Source organism: Anopheles gambiae, chromosome 3 (assembly GCF_943734735.2).
Source record: "Anopheles gambiae chromosome 3, idAnoGambNW_F1_1, whole genome shotgun sequence".
NCBI classification, from domain to species: domain Eukaryota; kingdom Metazoa; phylum Arthropoda; class Insecta; order Diptera; family Culicidae; genus Anopheles; species Anopheles gambiae.
The window spans coordinates 24,096,793-24,117,228 of record NC_064602.1 but is presented as its reverse complement, the minus strand read 5'-3'; the positions used below and the strand labels follow the sequence as shown (position 1 = coordinate 24,117,228).

The 20,436-nt window shown below is 41.9% G+C and overlaps 1 protein-coding gene across 29 annotated transcripts in view; it reads right to left on the bottom strand.

The window, feature by feature from the left end:
* Positions 1–105: 105 nt before the first annotated feature.
* Positions 106–20,436, bottom strand: part of LOC1279995 (sodium/hydrogen exchanger 3) — a 56,911-nt gene continuing 36,580 nt past the window's right edge. For 9 of the 29 annotated variants that reach the window (XM_061660032.1, XM_061660030.1, XM_061660026.1 and 6 more), the window contains exons 14-22: positions 19,069–19,125; positions 18,914–18,991; positions 18,742–18,814; positions 17,555–17,665; positions 16,147–16,578; positions 14,514–14,576; positions 14,277–14,438; positions 11,619–11,955; positions 106–4,190 (exon numbers count right to left, since the gene is read on the bottom strand). In XM_061660032.1, the coding sequence (XP_061516016.1) occupies positions 3,833–4,190; positions 11,619–11,955; positions 14,277–14,438; positions 14,514–14,576; positions 16,147–16,578; positions 17,555–17,665; positions 18,742–18,814; positions 18,914–18,991; positions 19,069–19,125 (1,671 nt within the window). In that variant the 3' untranslated portion in view covers positions 106–3,832. Of the gene's footprint in view, positions 4,191–5,882; positions 8,424–11,618; positions 11,956–14,276; positions 14,439–14,513; positions 14,577–16,146; positions 16,579–17,554; positions 17,666–18,741; positions 18,815–18,913; positions 18,992–19,068; positions 19,126–20,436 lie in introns of those variants that run through there. The other 20 variants (XM_061660052.1, XM_061660047.1, XM_061660045.1 and 17 more) reach the window with 5 other exon arrangements.

Sequence of the window (20,436 nt, the reverse complement as noted above, 5' to 3'; positions counted from 1 at the left end):
AACTCAATGGTAAACCCTGTAATAGTAGTCTTTTTTTATTATAATATACTTACCTCATTTATTTACTATTTCTCGACCGAATATGTAACACACACGTACGAACGATTCGTTTTCAATTCTCTTCTTCTTCTACTTCTCCTTCTTCGAGTTTATTATACACATCCCGTCTGCTTCTCTGTCACACGTGCCACGTTCAATTACATACTTACATTGTTTACCTTTCGCCTTTCCCACTTAGTAGATTGCCTATACTCTTTCTATCTTCTTCTCTCTATCTCTCTCTCGTTCTGTTATCTATTCTTGATCCATTAGGTTTCGTTTATTTTTCTGGTTTTATTTAACTACCAGCCATCCTGCGCTCTCATTAACCCGTACGATATTGTTCGTTTTATTTTTCTACCCTTTGCAGTTCCCTTTTATTTTAAATACAGTACCACCACCAGCGGAAACTGTCGTACCAAACAATCGACTGTCCTTAATCTGTTTTGTCTCGCTGTGTGTATAGAACTTTTGAGTTTGTTTGTCTATTTGTGTGTTACTTTTTCGTTCCTTCTCTGTGTTGTTTTACCATATCCTCATTCAAATTACAATTGCAATTATTGATTGAGTTAGTTTCACAAACAGGCTATTGTATCCTTTTTCTTCCCAATACCCCCCTCCCCCAGCTTTGCGCTTGCCTAGTTTTTAGCCAAATGTATCACCTTAAGTACAGTTTCGTTTTAAAAGTAAACCACTCCTCTCTGCTGGTGGGCTTTCTGATAAACGCGGCTTCCACACACACATTACTTTTTTCGTTTCAATCTCTCACACCCACACACACATACGCATCATCCCCCTTCATACCTTTTTGCTTCTTTCCCCATTTTATTTCGGTAATGGTGTAGATGCTCTGCTGCATATTCTACTGCTGCTTGCGAACAACGGGGGGAAAAGGTTTGCCTAAGATTGGGGGGCTTAGGTGTCGTGTATGTGTGTATGTGTAGGTGAGGATCACCTGGGTCGGGGGGTTGTGTCACTGCGGACAAATAAGCACTCCCGGGTACGCCGGAATTGGGAAGGGGAGGGAGAGATGGTTTGCGATTTACTTTTGCTTGTTTATTTTTATTATTTTATTCACACTTGTACGCGTGTACAGGCTGTTGCTGTAAAATGTTTAGTTGACCTACAGTCGTTAAGGTTGCTGCTATTATTATCAACGATGTATTGGTTTTTTGCTATCCGCAGTTCACTCTGACATGTAATGGCCGGTAACGCCCCAATGTAACGCCCGCGTAACGTCGCTGCCATCTTGGATTGGACAGACAGTATGTAATTGTTTTTTTTTTGTTTTTGTTGGCCATCACTTGAATTTTCCCACTTTTAATCCAAGATGCCGCTGCTTAAAGCCCGTACCAGGTGAACTAAATTGCCCAGTTTAGTTTCCTTTTTAGTATTTAAATTTTAAGGATCGAAAATAACGAGTAACTTTGACAAACATAATGGAATAATGCACCTTAGAATGCGGAATTTAAAACGGAAATCATAATAATATCCATCTTTTCAGAAAAATCTATAGACAAAAAAAAATGTTCAAAAAAGAATAGCATAATACCGAAGAAGCAAACAGCAAACGCGTTACGAGAATGCACAGAAATGGCATAATTAAGTATCTTGGTTGTACCAACTGGTAAACGTGACGCGTAATGGTCGTAACGTTCGTAACACACTTCTTAATTTCCACCAACTGTACTCCTACTAGTAGGCAGCTTACCGTAACACACGTAACTGCACTTTTGTGTGTGTGTATCTTACTGCTTGCGGGGCGTGCCCTCTCCCACACGCCTGCTACCCTTCTACTGTCCAAAAATAACCTCAGTTATACCTAAACTGTTACACCCCGATACTGTTGAGTAATAATACCTTCTTTATGTTTTTGTGTGTGTGTTTTCTTTGTTTTTGTCATTGGTCTACATAATGCTACAATTCAATAACTAAATACAATTCTTCTTTATTCGGCAAGCTAACTAAATCATAGCGTATTTGTGCCATCCATCCATATCAGCATGGGAGCAAAGGATCACCGGTTTAAGTAACTGTTGCAAGGTATAAGAACTTGATTTAATATCTCCTATTGGGTTTTAAGTGTTTTGTTCGCGTGTTTTGAGCCTCTCTTCCTCATTGAAAGAAATTCTTGTGCTTTAAAGAATTAAAAAATCAAGGCAAAACAGAGGCCAGAAACTGTGAACATTGAAATTAGATATTTACTACTTTGGAAGCAAAGCGTCAAAGCATTGCATCTGATAGTTGGTTGGCTGTGTTTGTGCAGCTCCACAAGGTATGTTCTATCTGTCTAGCATCTAAACGTATCCATCGAAACACGGTAGATAGTTTGGACGTACTGCGCTGGTAACTGATCTTTTTTTTTTACTATGTCTCTTCTCTTAGTATGCTCTTTAGACACTAAGAGACCTTAATCAGCTTCCACCATTTCGATAGAGGCTGCGTGTAGTTAAAAATTATCCCTACATTGAAATTGTCTAACGTAACATAGTTTGGTGGCCTATCGGAGTTGATCTTTCGATGTGGATGGTGGTGCGGGAGTCTCTGCTTGCCGTTTTTCGGTAGCAGCCGATGATATTATCGGTGAAAGAAAAACGCAAAGGTGCAAAATTTGAGTTGAATTACTACCCAAACACTACACTGTTCAAAACTAAAGCCCCGCGCGATTTCGGTAGAGGATGTGAAGCTGCCACTAGGTACGCGCTAGGTGCGTCTAATAAATCCTCTGCCAAATATGTAACCACATACATACCTATCTGTCTCTAACCATTGAATGTAGCAAGTAGATCGATCTATTTCTTGCACGTTGTTATAGCACCAAATTTGTGTGTGTGTGTATTTTGTATGGGAAAGGAAGCAACATGTTCCGTGCCCTTGCGTCAATGAAACTAGCACACGATTGTGTAAATTATGTAAAATTAATCGTTTATACTTTCCCCCTCGTTTTGGTTTTCACTACATTACAAACTAACGATCGATTGTTTTGTCGTCTTTTAAAATTTCTACTCCCACAAAATAAACTATACCTTTCTCACAGTTCTCCTTTTTTCCTATCACCTTCTCTCTATCGTTCCTACTTTGCCTGCTAACTACTAAGTACGACTGGGTACAGCTTGGTTCACTTTTTGACAGTACTGAGCATTCGCTAGTAACGCTCTTGCTTAACACTTAACGCTTCCCACTGAACGCAAACGGAATGATTTCGAATACTTTCTGCAAACGTAACGCAACGATCAAGTAGATAGTAGTTGTAGTAGTAGTAGTAGTACTATTAGTAGTAGTAGTAGTAGCTCATAAGTGAACGAACACTCCAGCGTTCACGGTCATTAGGACACGCCTCCTTGGCTACCTTTTCGGATATGCTATCTGTGCGGTGCACGACACACCAGGTTTAATTGAGGCTACGAGAAAATGAAGCGTTACACGCTGCATCACACGCAAGCGTTACACACCCGAAACGTGTAACCGCCGGTAACAAAGTAACAGTAACGGCCTACTCATTGCCCGTACACTGTGCTCTCCCTCTCTCTCTCGCTCTCTCATTCTCTCACTCGCACGCTAAGGCATCGGGTACTGCTCGAATGCGGAAGTTTGGTTGGAAGAAGCGCTAAACAGGTTGCTGGGATTGCAAAACTGCCCTCCGAATCACGGTTGCTTGTGTTGTGCGTTGTTTGCGGCCGCATTTTGCTTGGTCGGCCAACCAGTGATGCCGCCGCCAGGTGCTTCCCGGCGGACAGACAGACAGATGTATTACCACGATAGTGCGAGCGCGACTACCCTAGATGAATATTTCTCATATGGGGTGCTGCTCGTCCGCACAGTCTTCGTCCTCATCGTCGTCGTCCTCGTCGTCGTCCTCGTCCTCATCGTCGTTGTTTCCCGCGCCATTTAGCCGGCGCGTCGCGTCGTCGGCCCGGTGCCGGTCGCCACTGCCCTCCTCCTCATCGTCCTCGTCCGAGTCGGTGGAGCTGGCGGAAAGCAGGGCCGTGGTTTGGGGGTTTACGGGGCCGCCGCCGCCGCCGCCCGACCGTCGGCCGGCCGATTTAGGCGTGTTGGTGGATGACGCTTTGATTAGAGCTGGTGCTCGGCGGGCTCCGTACTTGTCTCGCTCGGGCAGGGATTTGGTGTAGTTTTCTTCTGGGATTGCCTCGCTGGTGTGTGTGTAAAGGCGGGATCATTTGGTGGGTGTTGAGGGATTGTTGAAAGTTTCAGATGAAATGGGAAGATTCATTCAACAACAAAAAATGGGATTTGGGAACAACAACAGAATCCAAAGGGAGCAAAAGTACGCAAACAAATTGGATTGAAAGAGATAAAAAAAAAACGTTGCAGGGTAGGGAGAAAAAGAGAGAAAGAGAGAAAGAGAAGAAGAAAAAAAGAAACAAAATACGTATATGACAACAGTTGAATTTATACACAGCGTCGATGCGCGCGTCTACGTAGCGAACAAGTGAACGAGTGGAGCTAACAGTGATATGCAGTGTGGTTTAAATGGCAAGTGTTGATGCCACCGGTGTGAATAGTTCATATGTTTACAGTTCACTGGAGCGCAGAATAAGAGACAGAGAGTCTATAAGGCCGATAAGCTACGATAAAGGAACGAGGAAACAATACACACTACGGTGTAAATTATGCACTACTACAGGCGTAACGCAGGCAGAATAATGGGGCTTTCAACGTTGGTGTTACCCCTTTTCTTTGTGCATTGGTGATGCTAAGCACCCGATGAATGACGCCGCCAAGCGAACAACTAAGTAACCAACACCTGGGCACTTAAACGCAGAATGGAAACTATATAACAACGAACGCAACAGAATGTAACGCAACGTAACGCCTAGTAACGGAAATTGGCTATCACCGAATGGGAACGTTGAGGTAGTAAGAGGAATGCGTTTTTTTCTACTACAAGGATGGCACATTGTACTATGTACACTAGGAAGATCAAGCTGTAACGAATTTTACACACATTTGGTTCTACTTTGCCACAAGCAATCTATTCTACTGCTGTAATTTGTAACCACAAGAAAGTTAAACCAATAATGCGAATAATTCCCGTTAGTAGATGTGATGCAATTAGTTTTTTTTTCTTATTCAATAGGAAAGTGCGAAAATGATGACAAGCATTTTTTTACATATGTCTGTTCGGTGAATAAGTTTACCAAAATTAAAAAAAAAATCAATGACATTCGCAATGGAGACGCCCAGTCTTTCTCTCGAAACACGTGTTTATGTGGCAAATTTATACAGCAAAGATGGTTAGATACTAGGTCATATTATGACATACAGGACATTTTAATTATTTATAGCGTAAATTGTGATTTTAAACATATTATGCATGAAGGATGTTAAGGAAAAAATAGTAAAAATGCACATTTAGATAATTTTACACAGTTAGTACATAAAATAACCCATCACAAATATCTAATTACACCGTAGGAAGAAAGGGTTGTGTGGTTTTGCGCTACCTTACAAAAGCTGACATGCCAATGAGCTATGAAATTTAAAACCAATCACACTAAATAACACCTAAACCCTGAGCCAAGATGAGAATGAACCCGTTTTCTGTACAAAGCGTACATGCTATAGGTACACTGGCAAAGCGTTACATATGCATGTGTGTGAGTGTTGTTCAAATGAAACCCAGATGAAGATGAAGGAAAACAGCACAGCACGAATATTTCGCCCATTTTTGTTTTCTACACCGGGAGACTGCATTTACGCGCCTTTCTATTTTCTTTCATCACCGCAACACCGTTAAACTAGTTTACTAGTATACCAAATAACGGGTATCCACTAAAGCAATCCATTTGATTCTACATACACACGCACACACACATATACAGTTTGTGGTTATATATATTATATATATTTAACGATCGTTACGGATAGTTCTAAAGTTAGAAGATTACTAGCTATTCCACCGTAAGATTAGATTAGGCAAAAGTCCAGCTTACTCCCAACATCCAAACACAACTAATCGGGGACACCTTCTGGCAAGAAACAGTGCCGCTTTACCGCTTTACTCTCCTGAAGTAGATTCGATGGCGGAGAAGCCTCCCCGAATAGTGCGTCTCTAATGCAAGCTTACAGTTGTACCGCCTTAATATCTACCGACCAGGTTATTAAGAGTCTTCTTCCGCTCATACGCTCAACACCGTAAGGCACAACTTTACATTAAGCCTACAGGACGAAAGCCACCTTTTTCTGGACTACTACCACGTGCCCTGTAAGCGCGCTGTTCTTGCGCTCTTAGCTCGTATGCGCAAAACTCCCTGCACACGCAACAAGCTCGTAGTAGGCCATAATAGCTACAGCAATGAGAACGGGTGTTACGCGCTACACTACATATTAAGGAAGTAAACACACGTGTTGCGAAAGCGTTTGACAGTTTAGCCAATAAAATGCATGCAGTTAAAGAATGATTAGAGGGAAAAACAGGGAGAAATAAATGCTAAACGACTCTAACAGCGCTACACAATAATACTAGCAGTAACAATACTATATGCTTCAATGGGAATTGGGTTTGTGAGATAGAACCCGATTCCTCCCTATCGGGTTGGAGGAGATATACGATCGTGTTGGTGTAAAATACTGTGGACCGAATGGTTCTTTGCTTTCCTCATTCATCAATGAACGGGCCTGGGGCCAGTCACTAAAGTCACTATACTGGTCAGCCCATCCATTGAGGTGGAATGTTAAGTACGGGAGCGATTGGTTGGTTTGTCGTTTGCCGATTAAGTAGCTAGGTTTTGCAAATTTTGTAGTTAAGTGGATCCTTGTTTGAAAGAAAGCAATTTTTTTCATTTTAATTTACAAAAACAGAGACTAGTAGCAGGTCGAAAGGAAAAGTAGTGACACACGCTAATATAGGCGAATTTGCCACTGTGTTTTAGATATAACTGTGTGTGTGGTTTTTTGTAGAGGATGCACTAGTTGAGTAGAGGATGCAATGATGCTTCTCTAAGCAGAACGTGGTTAGAAACTAACAAGGAACGAGAGAGTGAAAAAGAGATGGCAAAGAAAGAAAAGAAAATGGTTGTTTAGATTGTTCTTTTGTTAAATACCAGCATTTCATCGACAAACGACGATGGGACACAAGGCTAAAGTCAAAATCGGTCGTATTGTACCTGGTGGTGAGAAGGAAAAGAAACGGAAATTGGCATCGGTAAGAAGAGCGTGAAGAGCGGAGCGGGGCCCTTTGCGGGTTATATGGGGCGGAAAGAAAGGGGGAGCTGCTGCTGCTGCTGCCGTTTGCTAGCGCTAAGATAAGTTCGTTAATAATAATAATAATAATAATAATAGTAATGGCTACACTAAGTGACGTAGGCTGGCTTCGCGCCTTAGACTAGACGCGCTAGTTTGCGCACGACGCTCGGGTCTGCGTAATTACCATCTTGGCATGTGGATTGATACTGTTTTCGTACTTTTTGTTTTTTTGCTACAAGTTTTTGTTTCTATCTCACTAAAGTTCTCTAAAGTGTTCTCAAAGCACTGGCTACAAACTACACAGGTAAGCTTGCTAATACATCTCTTTTGGCACTACAAACCTATCAACATCTCCCTCTGCTACATAATTATAAAAAAAAAACAAATGCTAAATTGCAACTAACTACGTTTCTAAATCATAACTTCCACAACACCACACCTCACCATCACAACACAAACAACATGCAGCATATCATGCAGAGCGAGCGTGTAGAGCTGAGCGAAACAATAACAGTAACTAAACCGACCGTGTCACATATCTGATCACACCCGCGATCACACCGTGAAGCGTGTTCACCACCCGTGGCTGATAATGTACACCATCGAAGGGGACAGGAATGAGGGGGGGGGGGGTGGTGAAGGGGGAAGGAGGTGGAAGTGGCCACCGTTGGCATGCAAAAACCATCTGGGATTCCCGCGCGCGTTTTGGGGCCGGGCCGGTGCCTTCGTTTCGTTTGTGCGACGACCATCCGTCCGTCCGTTGCGTCCAGGTTGGTCCAGCGTTGGTGCGTCTCATGCGTCTCATTGTGAAGGTGGAGGAGGTGGAGGAGCGTTACTCGTTCCCATTTTTTGGGGCGATGTGGGAAGTATGGGGAATGGGGTTTATAAGAGGGAAAAGGAACCCTAAGTGATCGTCGTTGGATCGTTGCAATAGTCCGTCCGGGAGAAAGAAGGAAGCAGTTTGCCGGCTTTGTGTTTCGTGCTCTTTGGTACACTATTACAATGCTCTTCCGCTATGCTTTTATGCTTGAGTACGTGCTCTCCCTCTCTCTAGCTCTCTCTCTCGCTTTTTGCAACACTACTGGGATTGCGTCGGTTTTTCGTCGTCCGTCTCGAGTGGTGGAGCTGGGAAGGGCTCTAGGGTGTACCGGCTTGGCCGTCGTCCGGGCACTAGCAGCCTGCGTGAGAGGGGGTGGTAACAACAACGGACATGTTTAAACAGCAACGAAAAAAAGAATTGGCACGCACACGCACACGCACACACACACATACGCACACGTACACGCAGTAACAACAAACGCCAGAGGGACTGGCGACGCATGCATGTCTGTAGGGGGGTTTGTGGTGGTTTTGTGTCGCTTTTTTTTTTGCTATGATGGCGTGTGATGAGAAGGCCAGGAACTTGGCATCCACAATGTTGTATTTGATTGCCTTTGTCACAATGTTTTTTTTTTGGTTTTTTGTTTCTCTGTTCTATTCCGTTGTGTTATGTTTTATGTATGTATTTTCTGTTTTGCATTTTACGCATCGTGTTGTGCGTAGTTGTCAGTGATTTAAGTGATGTATGTATGTTTTTTGTTTTGTTTTTATCTATGTGTTTTGTTTTTTTATTCTTTTTGTAATCGATCCTGTTTACTTATTTTATTATTTCAAGTAACGATATCTCCATTCTAAAATGGAACGAGAAAACTTTATGAAAACAAAAACTGTTTCTTTTTATATTTCTATTCATATTCTCTCTATGGCAATTTTGCAACAAATTTGCCAATTTAAAACATTAACGCTTTTGTACTTTTCAATTGTTATACTTTGTCTCGCACATTACGTTACAAATTCACATTTTTCTCTTCCATAATTTTCCTCGCTTCATCATGTTGGGGAGAAGGGAAAACATAGGGAAATATTCGTTGCTGTTGATCAAAGAGGATGCTAAACTTCTGGGTTGCAGGGTTGTGCAAAGCACACTCAAGCGACGACACAGCTTGCGAACGATCGATCGAGCCAGCGAGAGAGACTCATTGACGGTAAGCGGGTAAAAGCGCACAACAAGCACGGCACGGACAGACACAGCATATGTGGAAAGAGAATACAGAACGACAGTTGTTGTTAAGTCACCCAGGAAAATAGGAACGGACACGCGTTGCACAACGGCTGGACAAGAATACACAACTAGAAGAAGCAGGAAGGCGGTACAGCGTGTTCTACCAAGTGTAGAAAAGGTTTTACAAAATTCCCATCAAGCGGTATTAAGTCTAGAAAAATAACAACAAAGCTCTGTGAATGACGTTAGCAAATTGGAAGTGGAAAAAACAGGCTACAAGTTTGCAGCATAAAAAACTAAACTCACGTTAAACCTTTTTTTACAAAACGTATTGGAAATCCAACACTTTCAAAAGAAACACACAAAAATCTGCGTGACTAAAGCATAAGAAATTGCCTCTAGTAACAACAGTTCAGCAAAACTTTCAGTAAAGAAGTACTTCTCCCCTTACTACAATCTTAAATTCCCCAAAAAAAAAGAAAAAGAAGTGTCCTACAAAATGTGCATTCAGCAGTGACAAAAGAACTGAGCACCACATGGCTCTATCGTGGCGCACGGCAAAGCGACAAAACGTAGAAGAAGTAAACAATAAAAGAAGAAGAAATTGCGAAGCAAAATTGAAATTTTGGGTGCTTTCCGAATAGTGCTAGAAGAACATAGCCAAATCGAGGGTTTGATTTTTTTTTTAGAAAGGAGCACACATTTACCGATGAAAACTGTTTGCTAAGGCCACATTATCTAGAAGAAAGAAATTGGTAGAAAAAGAAAGAAAGAAAGAAAGAGAAACAACAGTTGAAAACGGTTCCACTGTAGAAGAAGGAGAGACGGAGAGACAGAGCGAGAGCGAGAGAGTGAGCTCTCTTTTTTTGTTTGTTTCTTTCTTTTCTTCGCTGTTTTTGCTGTCCTTTCCGCTTGCTTGCACCACGATGCACCCACCACCCCCAACCAAACTGGGATGGTGTTAAACCCTCCTACACACATTATTCAGTTCGCACAACAACAAAAATATATACAAAAACAACAAAGTCTTTGTTAAGTCAAACAAAAGTTGAAATAACAAAAGAAAACTCAACCATCTCACAAACTGTGAGACAACTGCATCAAAAGTAAATAATTGTGAGAAGAAACACAACAACACAAAACTAAAAGTGTCTAAAGTGCAGCAAAAGGAAAACGGAAACAATGGAAATAGTATAGGGGAGGGGTGGTAAAAATGGTCCACTGACACTTTTAGTACAAATGGAAAGAATAAAGATCGTTCGTCGTTCGTTACAGGTTTCCGATAGGATCGAAGGGATCGTTGGGTGGGTGTGTGTGAATACAGGTTATTTAGGTGAGGTGTGAGCGTTGTGGGTTGTTGTTAACAGCTCGGTTGATTGTTTTTCGAGACCTTCCCAGTGGGCGGAGGTTTTTGTGTGATTGTTAGTTTAGACTTGTGGGATGTGTTACAGAGTATGTGTGTGTTATGTTTTTTTTGTTGGAGTAATTATGTTTAATGCTACATTATAAGATACTTTTGTTTCGTCTCCCTGCGTATGTGTGTTAGGAGATTGTGTGCTAATTAGTTTGTGTATGTGTGTGTGTGTTAATCCAGTTAAATGTTTAATGTAGTAGTGAGGATGCTGTTTATTGTGTTATATATTGTTAAGATATACTCATACTAACATACTAAGCTTAACATAGAGAGAAGTTAGAATTATTCTACTGTGCTAAACATTACACATACACAAACACACATACACACATTCGCACATACATACTACTCAGACGAACACAAACACACACGCACACACACGACGGGGCGCGCGCGATCGCACAATCACAGCCATACTTGAGTAAAGAGATGGATTAAAATCAACAGTCACAAACTTACTGAACAACACACGCTCAGATATGTTTTTTTATCTGTTTCATCTAAATTTAAAAAGACATGCAAAGCAAATTTAATTTTTTTTTTGTTATTTTATGTGGAAAGAAAATTACTTAAAAAAGGTCAACCCAATTTCCATTGAGGTGGGCGTTTGTTGGGGCCTTTTTTTGGCAATTGGCGATACATTTTCTTACCGCTTTTTATAACAAACGTATAATTTCGGGGTACAAAATTTAAAATAAATCAAAATTCAAATAGTGCCAATTAAAATGGGCTAAATAGTAGAACGCAAAAATAATCTCTGAAATTGGTTCCAAGTCGCACATTAAAGGCGCTCATAAAAAAGGGAAATATTGCATATACAGTAGAAGGGGTGGGGACAGTACAAAGGGGAAAGTGGGGAGGGGTGGGGCGGGGAGGATTAATAGTAGAAAGAGAAAAAAAGCACATCCAAACACTTACCCGCTTAGCTCCAGCATCGAGCCACGGCGGTTGTTGCGCCGATGGCTGGCGGTAACCGGGAAGGCGGTCGCGTGCGGCCCCGCCCGGGAAATGCCGAGCGGATCCAGCATCGGGTTGCCGGCCGTGTCGCCGCCATCGATCGTGATGTAGCCGGCGATCGAGGCCGACCGCTTGTCCTTCGGGACGGCCGCCATCCGGCCGACCGGTGTCGTCGCCGCCACCGGGGTCGAGGTCTCGGAATCCGTCACGCCGCCGATGACGACCCCACCGGAGCCGGAACTCTCCCGCCGGAACAGACCTATTACGGACTTAGCCTGTTTAGGTTGCGTTAAGCCACCTGTGTGTGTGTGTATGTGTGTGGGTAGGTGGGGAGGTGAGGTTTGGGGTGGAGTTTTTTCCCCCATTTGTTTTCGTTTTTGGTGGCGCAAGTTCACGATTGAGCAAAACAACAGAGTGGCGCACGTACAAACACACACACAGCACAACACAGCACACATTTGGAGGCGCACGAGGCGGTGCACATTTGAACAGGATAAGGAGCAGGATCGGGTAGCAGAGTAACGTGTTCAAATAGGATCGCACCAGTTGCCCCGTTAAATATTGCCAGCGGTCACACCAGCGGCACACACATCGAACGGCAGCAGTGTTGATGGATTGCAGAGGATTTTTTTGTGTGCGTGTGGGTGTGTGTAATTTTTTTTTCGGTTTTTGTCGTCGATCGTGGTGTTGGCGGTGATGGTGTTGGTGGTGGTTGGTGGATCATCGTGTAAAGAGAGAAAGAGAAACCATACGGGGGAAAGGCACGGATAGATGATAAAAAAAATGCGGTTAGGTGCAAGCTAATGCGCGGGATGCAGAAATTATATGAATCTAGAGAAGAAAGTACACTAAACTAAAACGGCGGAAACGTAAAGGAAGATCACTCGAGGGCAAGTGAGAGGGAGCTTTTTTCTGCTTTTGAAACGGATGAAACAACTTCAACAGTTTGCTGTGGCAAAGAACGAAACTTTCAAATGCAAATGCATTGGTTCGGTCAAAGAGAAGTGGGGCTGTGGATGGGACAAATCATCCCTACGGAAAAAAACAAAACACCAAGACAAGAAGCCAAAACTATCAATATAGTTTAACCAACAAAAAACATGAACCAACACGGCTCAAAACAAATTGGAAAAATTGGGAATCTTGTCGGAAAAAAACACTTCTCCGAAACAATGAAACACAAAAACTGCACTCGCGCCAGTGCAAATTCGTGACGGTGTGAAGCAAATTCAAAAGACAGAGAGAGAGAGAAGGATACGGAAATAGATAGTGAAAGAGAGGGAGAGAACGATAGTAGAAGAGTTGACTAACGATTGATTCATGAGGCTATAGACAGCAGCGTTAGTACGTATCGTTTTGAAAGCGGCGGTAGCAATAGTAGGCGCGTACTACTTTCCACGTACACTCTTGATGGTGCCGTGCTGGTGAGCCTGTTAACATCGAGATATCATTTCATTCGCTCATGCACGTACCTCTATATTTACACAATTATTACACTTAGAAAACGGCAATGATCGTAAACATGAGCGCACATGGTACACGTGGAAGCAATATGTTGTCTGATAGAGAGATAGAGAGCGATAGGAAGTACTGACAAAAAACGATGAAGATTGTTGACATTTAAGAGTGCGAAAATACACATTAGAATTAGAGCTAAAAGGAGAAAAACACCTTGAGGTTTCCGCATTGGTGGTGGGGGGAAATAACTCTAGTACAAAAATAAAGGACATTAACAGAAACTGCTCACGGTGGTGTTGGTTGTGCATCGGTGTAAATTAAACTCGACTCGATCAAAACAAATAGGGCGGCACAAACAAGAAAGCGATGTGCTGAATAACAATCTAAGGCCAGAATGTAAAATAGCATAATACTCTTCCATTTGCTTTTTTAGGGAACGATGTAAGACAATTTCTTTTAATTTTATACCATAGGTGGCAGGTTTGGCGTTTGTTTGCGTTTTTGTGGTGGTTTGTTTAAAAACGTGAAATGAGCTACTACTACTGTATGAGAGAGATACCAAAAATTTTATCGACCGCTGTCCAATGCTGTGTCTTTATGAAGATTGGGAGAGATGTGGTGGTGCATATGGTAAACAAATACTTAAATACTCAACACAAATTCAAACGAAACAATATTGAAATAAAAAATTTAGAAATAAGGAAAACGGTTCTACATACAGTCTGCCGTATGTAGCGCACTTCGGAGTCGCCATGCAAACACAAAACTTGTTTTTTTTCCGGGTGGGTACAATGAAATCTACAAACTGCAGCTGGAAGCGCCGAATTTGAAAAATTCCAATTGCATTCTAGCGCCCTGTCGCGTTGGAAATATGCGATTTGTTGGGAAGAAAGGGGGGTAGAGGAGCATGAGGCATGAGTGTTGGCGAGAGCTATCAAACCATTTTCCTCTTTTTTTACCTACGCTGTGTGCGCTAACAATTGAAGGGGCATTTAGATAAAGAGACTAAACGGCGGGAAGGAGTAAAACCGCTCCTTGGTTGTGTAAGGTACACCTTCCTTCATTACCTTTCTAGCTCGAGGGGAAGAGCGACCGGGGAACGACCTTCACCGGTGAGAGGGGGCGTAGGAGGAGAATCGAGTTCTAACGCACGAGACTTACCCAAAAATGTTGCACTTGGTGAATTGTAAGCTAGATACTCCTTGTTCGAAGCCCACGAGGGGAATTCGTTCTGTTTGATAGCACCATTATCGTCACTCTCGTCCACCCGCTTCCAGGGCAGGACGGACTCGATCGCGGTCGGCGTAGCGACACGTTGCTCCGCTAAAAACAGAGGGGGAGAAACAGTGTAATTTTAAAACAGGACACGGACGAATATGCTCCATGGATGATACTTACACTCCAAAAAGCGTGACTCTCGCGAGAATCGCTTATCTTCCTTTGCCGCACCTCTCTCGTCAACTGTGTTGTTCGTGGCATATGGCGAATTATGAATGGTTGCGAATTTAAAAAAAAGAGAGACGAGAAGTAAAACGCATGATTAATGTGCTTTTTCCATGCATTCAATGCCTAATGGCTCTACAGGGAATAAAAACACTCCAACAAACAAACAAACAAAAATACTAGAGAACTGTTTCCAATGGAAATAAATAGCACAAAATAAGGCGGCATTTGGAACAATTTCCCCTCCATGCTGAAAACGCTACGAAATTATAGGCAAAGTGAATTTTCATCCAGAACGACAGAAAACAACAACAACAACAACAACGACGACATCGATATGAACTCAAAGAAATAAAAAAGATTTAAATAATCTGAAAACAATATACAGAAACAACTCTACAACAATCGTATAGGTGGCATAGGTGCATAGAAGCGCACAAAACGACGCGTGTCCGATGGGTGGTGTGACGGGTGATGTGAAGATAGGACAGTGTGCGTGTGTGTGTGTGTGTGAACGGAGCTGAGCAACATACAACAGTGAGTTCAGTGTCATCCGTCGGGACCGTTCTTGCGGAGCTAGTTTCCGCAATGGTTCCGCAGCCGCATATTATAGAAGCTTTCCGCACACTCGTGAGCTTCTTAGCGTGTGTCTGTCTATGTGCGTGTGTGTGTATGTGTTGAGTGTTTTGTTGTTTCTCATCAAAACGAGAGACCGCAAAAAGGTTTTAAGTACATCTGATCGCTCGGGTAGCAAAGTGTTAAGAGTTTGTACAATGCGTCAGTCCGAATGTAAGTAGACAATAATCATAAAAATAAAGGAAGAAACAAAAAACCTGAACCAAAAATAATTTAGTTTTGTAACAATTGCAACCAGTCATGCAAATAATGTATGTGTGTGTGTATACGAGTGTTTTCACTAAGTAGTAACTAGAGAACCAACCAAACGCAACGGGGAGCAAGCAGCTCCGCAAAACTTACCGGACCGCTCCGAGCGGAACGATCGAACGCTTACACATTCGAATGAAAATGTACAACAAACAAACAAAGCTAATAACGAACGTTCTGCTTGCAATCTCCTAAGGAGCTAAACGTTTCAGCCTATGCGAGGGGGAGTGAGAGGCAGTGGGGGGGTGAGGGTATAATAAAGACGAACCGAAAATTAACCCAAAAGCTTTAAACAACTGAAAATTGAAAAGAAAGAAAAAATCGCGCACAGCTACGCAACAGATTAGTAACCGAAACAGCTCTGATTCGCTTCTGATCTTGCTTTGCTCTCCTTTTTATAACGAGCGAACGAAAGATCACATTGAAACAACAATAAAACAAAAACAAACAAACAATCAAACATGACAACAAAAGGATATACAAGGGGATAAAGCTTGCAGCGCAACTTGCAAACGTGAGAGATAGATCGCAAGAGAGATAAAGAGAGAGAGAGAGAGTCTTGCAGACAAAAAAAAAGAAACACAAGTTTGTGTGTATATGTAAGGGGGGGCAGAGGGGGGAAGGGGGTGGTCCAAGGGGGAGGCAGCAGTGTTGCGTAGGTAGGCCAATGTTGCGTACGGGCCGGACACACACACACACATACCGAAGGTCTGATAGGATCGGTCCCTGCGCCAGGGGAGGAACGATTCGGCCGCCGTCGGCGTGATCCGTTCCCGGTCGGAGGCGGAACTGATGCTGAAGTTACTGTTGTTGTTGTACGTGTTGAGTGTGAGGGTGTTTCTATTGGCTTTACTGTGGGACTCGGGGTGACTGTGGGTGGTGGGGTGATTGCCGGACGGGCACGAGGTGGAAGGATCGGAGGACGAGGAGGCAAACTTGCTCGTGTAGTGCTTCACAATGCGTGCCTTGGTGGGATCAAACCCGGGCAGGCTTGTAATGTGTGCGATCAGCGAGCTGTTGTTGTTGTTGTTAGCGGTAGTAGTAGTAGTAGTAGAAGAAGTGGCGGTTGGCTTACTTGCACCACGGTCGCCTCCGCCGGTGAGCGATTGCTTTACACTTACAGCCGGCGATTCGGCTAGAAGAAGAGACAGACAGACAGATAGAAATAGCAAACGAAAGAATAAAACACACACACACACAAACATCGTGACACGGATTAGGGAGACACTTGATCAAAATTGAAGCAAAAAGAACTGTTTTAAGAAAATTTAATATCTTTTTTTGGGAAGAAATAACTACAATGGAGAGTTTCATAACTATGTCCCTTCCGTAAAACCAATTGCCAATAACACTACACGAAAATCACGTGCAAATACGAATCGACCGGTGGGCAAAGTAGTAGTTCGAACAATTTGAACTTTGTTTCATTCATAACTAAATTAATCCTAGCCGAAATTGGTCCGCTCTTTCTAACACCACAAAATACAGGGTTTTCCAGGAATTCTCACGGCTGTGGGAGACTATTGACTCCTTCTTGTGTGAAATGAACTTCATGTAACTTAAGGACAAATCCAAGAAGCCTGTCCAAAAAGGGTGCTATAGAGTCCAGTTTCCATCATATTAAGTTCATTTCCCATAATAAAGAGTCAAAGAATAGTCCCACAACTATTGAGAACCGCTGGAAAATCCTGTAATGGTACGGCTTTCCTATCGTCAAAACCAATAGACTAATCAGTACACACAAAAAACCAACTGGAAAATTTACAGAAAATAGGTCCAGCATTACAATCTAATAGGAAAGATCAGGGAAGAAAGGAGAAGAGATAGTAAATAGTAGAAGATACCAAGCAGAAACGGTAGAAGAAGAGATTTTACACAAACACAAAACGGATGCTATAAACTACACACGATTGGTCGCATGTACTCGAACAAAAGGAGAAGGAAGAGAGAGAGAGAGAGACACATGTTGCTGACGGTAGCATAAGAGGACAACATCTTCGTCCTTCAATAAGAAGAATCTCACCACACGGTAACAATCAAACTTTGACATGTAAAAAGAAAAGAGTGAACCAGAGTGAACCCAACAGGGATGTGAGTGAGTGAACACTTACGCGATGACTTGGCGGTAAACGTTAGGCCACCTCCGTCCCAGTCTTCCGACGGTCCCGCCGCCTGTCTTTCTTCATCCTCGTTGTCTTCGTGCAGCACTTCGTTGATGTAATCTGTAGAAACAAAACAACCAGGACACGTTTAAACAACACGGCCAACACTCAGCACACGGCAGTGGTGCGAAACATATGAATTTCTACACGAAAGCACGACCAATCTATTGTGAGTTAGTTTTAGTCTGATGAAACTGAGAAGAATGGTATGTGAAATTTAGCAATTTCCATTGCAAATGGATCCGAAAGGTGCTCTTAGGTAGGGATTGAAGCCAACAAAAGGAGTCTTTATGGTTGACATTATAAATAAAATACATCAATTTGAAGAAAGAGAGATAGTGAAAGTGAATGAATGAATGGGTTAGATATATCACAAAAAAAGTAAATCCTTACACCACGCTCCTCCCTGTACGGCGGGTTGTTTATAATTTGGTCTTACGAATCGTGCAATGGTTCAATATATTCAAGAAGCTACACAGACTACTCATACTTTTGCATAAATTGCAATACAATCAAATATGACAAAACAGTACGAGCACTATTACGGAAGACAGCACAATCTGGCTAAGAAACTTAATTTAAAATAATATATTAATTATTTTAAAACACCAATTATAAGAATCAATGCATAATTTTGTGCTTCTTTGTGTGACAAACACGTATCTAATAAATTAAATTGTAAAGAAATACATCAACAGTACAGAGGAAATATAAAAGAGATAAAAGAGTGCACAAAAAAAACAGAAAAATATCAAGAAACATCAAATTGATAAATGATTAGACAAATAATTCATAAAAAAAGATTTCGATTTCGATAAGGACACAGAAACAGAGAGAGAGAGAGAGAGCGAAAGAGAGACAACGATAAATCGTAAGGTAAAACAAACGAGACACATCGAAAAGTACACAACGTAGAAAACAACGGCCAAAAATACGCTTACGATAATAGGAATGAGCTGCATTTTTACCTATTTCTAATCTACGGTACTTGTTAAGACTGTGAGAATGTTTTCGTTTACTTTTTTTGCGATTGTCTTGATCGGTTAGTGGTGGTTCTAGTGGTTGTGGTGGTGGTGGATGGTGGTAGTCGGTAGTAATCGTAATTGTATCATTAGTCATAACGATATCATTCGTACCGTTCGCAAACTGTTTTGCGGATCCGTTCTGCACAAACTCGGGGAACGAGACGTGGTTCTGCTGCTTGCCATCCTGGGTACCCCACCATGGGTTGTGAATTAAAACCAAAAACAAAAAAAAAGAGTTGAATTAAATGCAAACAGTGCGGGCAAACCGCATGGGATGCCATACCTTCACACGTTTGCTGCGCTTGTGATGCTTTTTCTCACTAATCATACGGCGTATGTTCATCTGCATTTTATAGTTGACCTAAAACGAGTGGAAAAAAAGAAAGCGTTAAACACACTGCATTTGAACTCCATCGGGGCGGCGTCCACGTTCATTACCTGTGTTGATAGATCCCGATCGTCAACAGCGTGCCGGCTGTAGCTAAGTCTTCGATGCTGCGGAAAGGAGAACGGAACAACGGTTAGTAACGTCCGCCCGTAAACGGTTCGCTTAAGGAAAACTGTCCGTTTCCTGGCTCTATCTCGCTCAATACAGCTGACATTCGAAAAATGGCTTAAACACGACAGTACATAAACGAACACGACACAAGGTACTATTATCTCGAGCAAAAGTAATGTAACAGAAATGTATTGTTTGCGAACTTCGATCAAAATGCTAGTTGATTTTCCTTCTTCCCGTTACACGAGGTCTTCCATTAGGTGTTAGATTGTTATAAAGTGCAGTTTTTTTTCTTTTTTCGTTTCAGAACAGACATGCCAAAACATTCTTTTCGGGTTCATGTTTGGGTGAGGGAAAGAGTGCTTCATTTTAGCTAAATATAATATGTGAGTTTTTACTTTGACCCCTTCACACCGATATCACAATAAGCGAAAGACAAACACAGCCGTTAGAAGCACGGGACTTAAAGACAAACGAAACACTGCTACAGTGTCTAACTGTACCAATTGTAACATCAACGGGAACGTACACTATTTGTACAATATTTAACAATTTGACAAAAAAAAATACAATCATTAAAGAGTATGCGAACAATTTAATTATACATGATATAACATTTTATCCAGCTGTTTTGCCCAGATGGAAAATGAAAGGATATGTACAAATGTAAGATGAAGTTTTTAATTAACTACTCTACTTGTTCTACTGTTTGCAGACGGGACTGGATTTGTTTTGTTCCACACCGAACAAAATTGTTGGAAAACATTCCCGGAGTTCTTTGTTTTCAAACTAAACACGTTCATTAAAAGTTGCAAGTTCAAAGTTCATTTGGAGGGAACTAAAAGAAGAGAAGTGCTACATGTTACATTCATTGAAACTTGTGTTTCATAACATAAAGAAACATAAACCTAGGATCCTAGGATAATTTGGATACATTTGCAAGCATAAATGTACAGTTGCGCAAGGATCCCATTACACATAAAATACAAATATATTTTACAATAAAGTATTTACAGGTAATGTAAAATCAAGAAATAAATCATAAAATGCGCAATACATCACGCAAACACACAAGCACATCTGGGAGTTTTAGATGGAAGCTACACAGATAGCAGAAGAAAAATGAAACATCTTATCGTATAGAGAGAAAAGGATAACAGTTTGGTTGAAGAAACAATGAAAACAGATCGCACCTTCACTTGCTTCAGGGTCATCGCCGAAAGATGTGCGAGATCGGGTACAGGGTGGTACAGGATCCAAAGCCCAGAACGCGTTCACGCGATTATGTGTTAGGAATAGTGAGTACA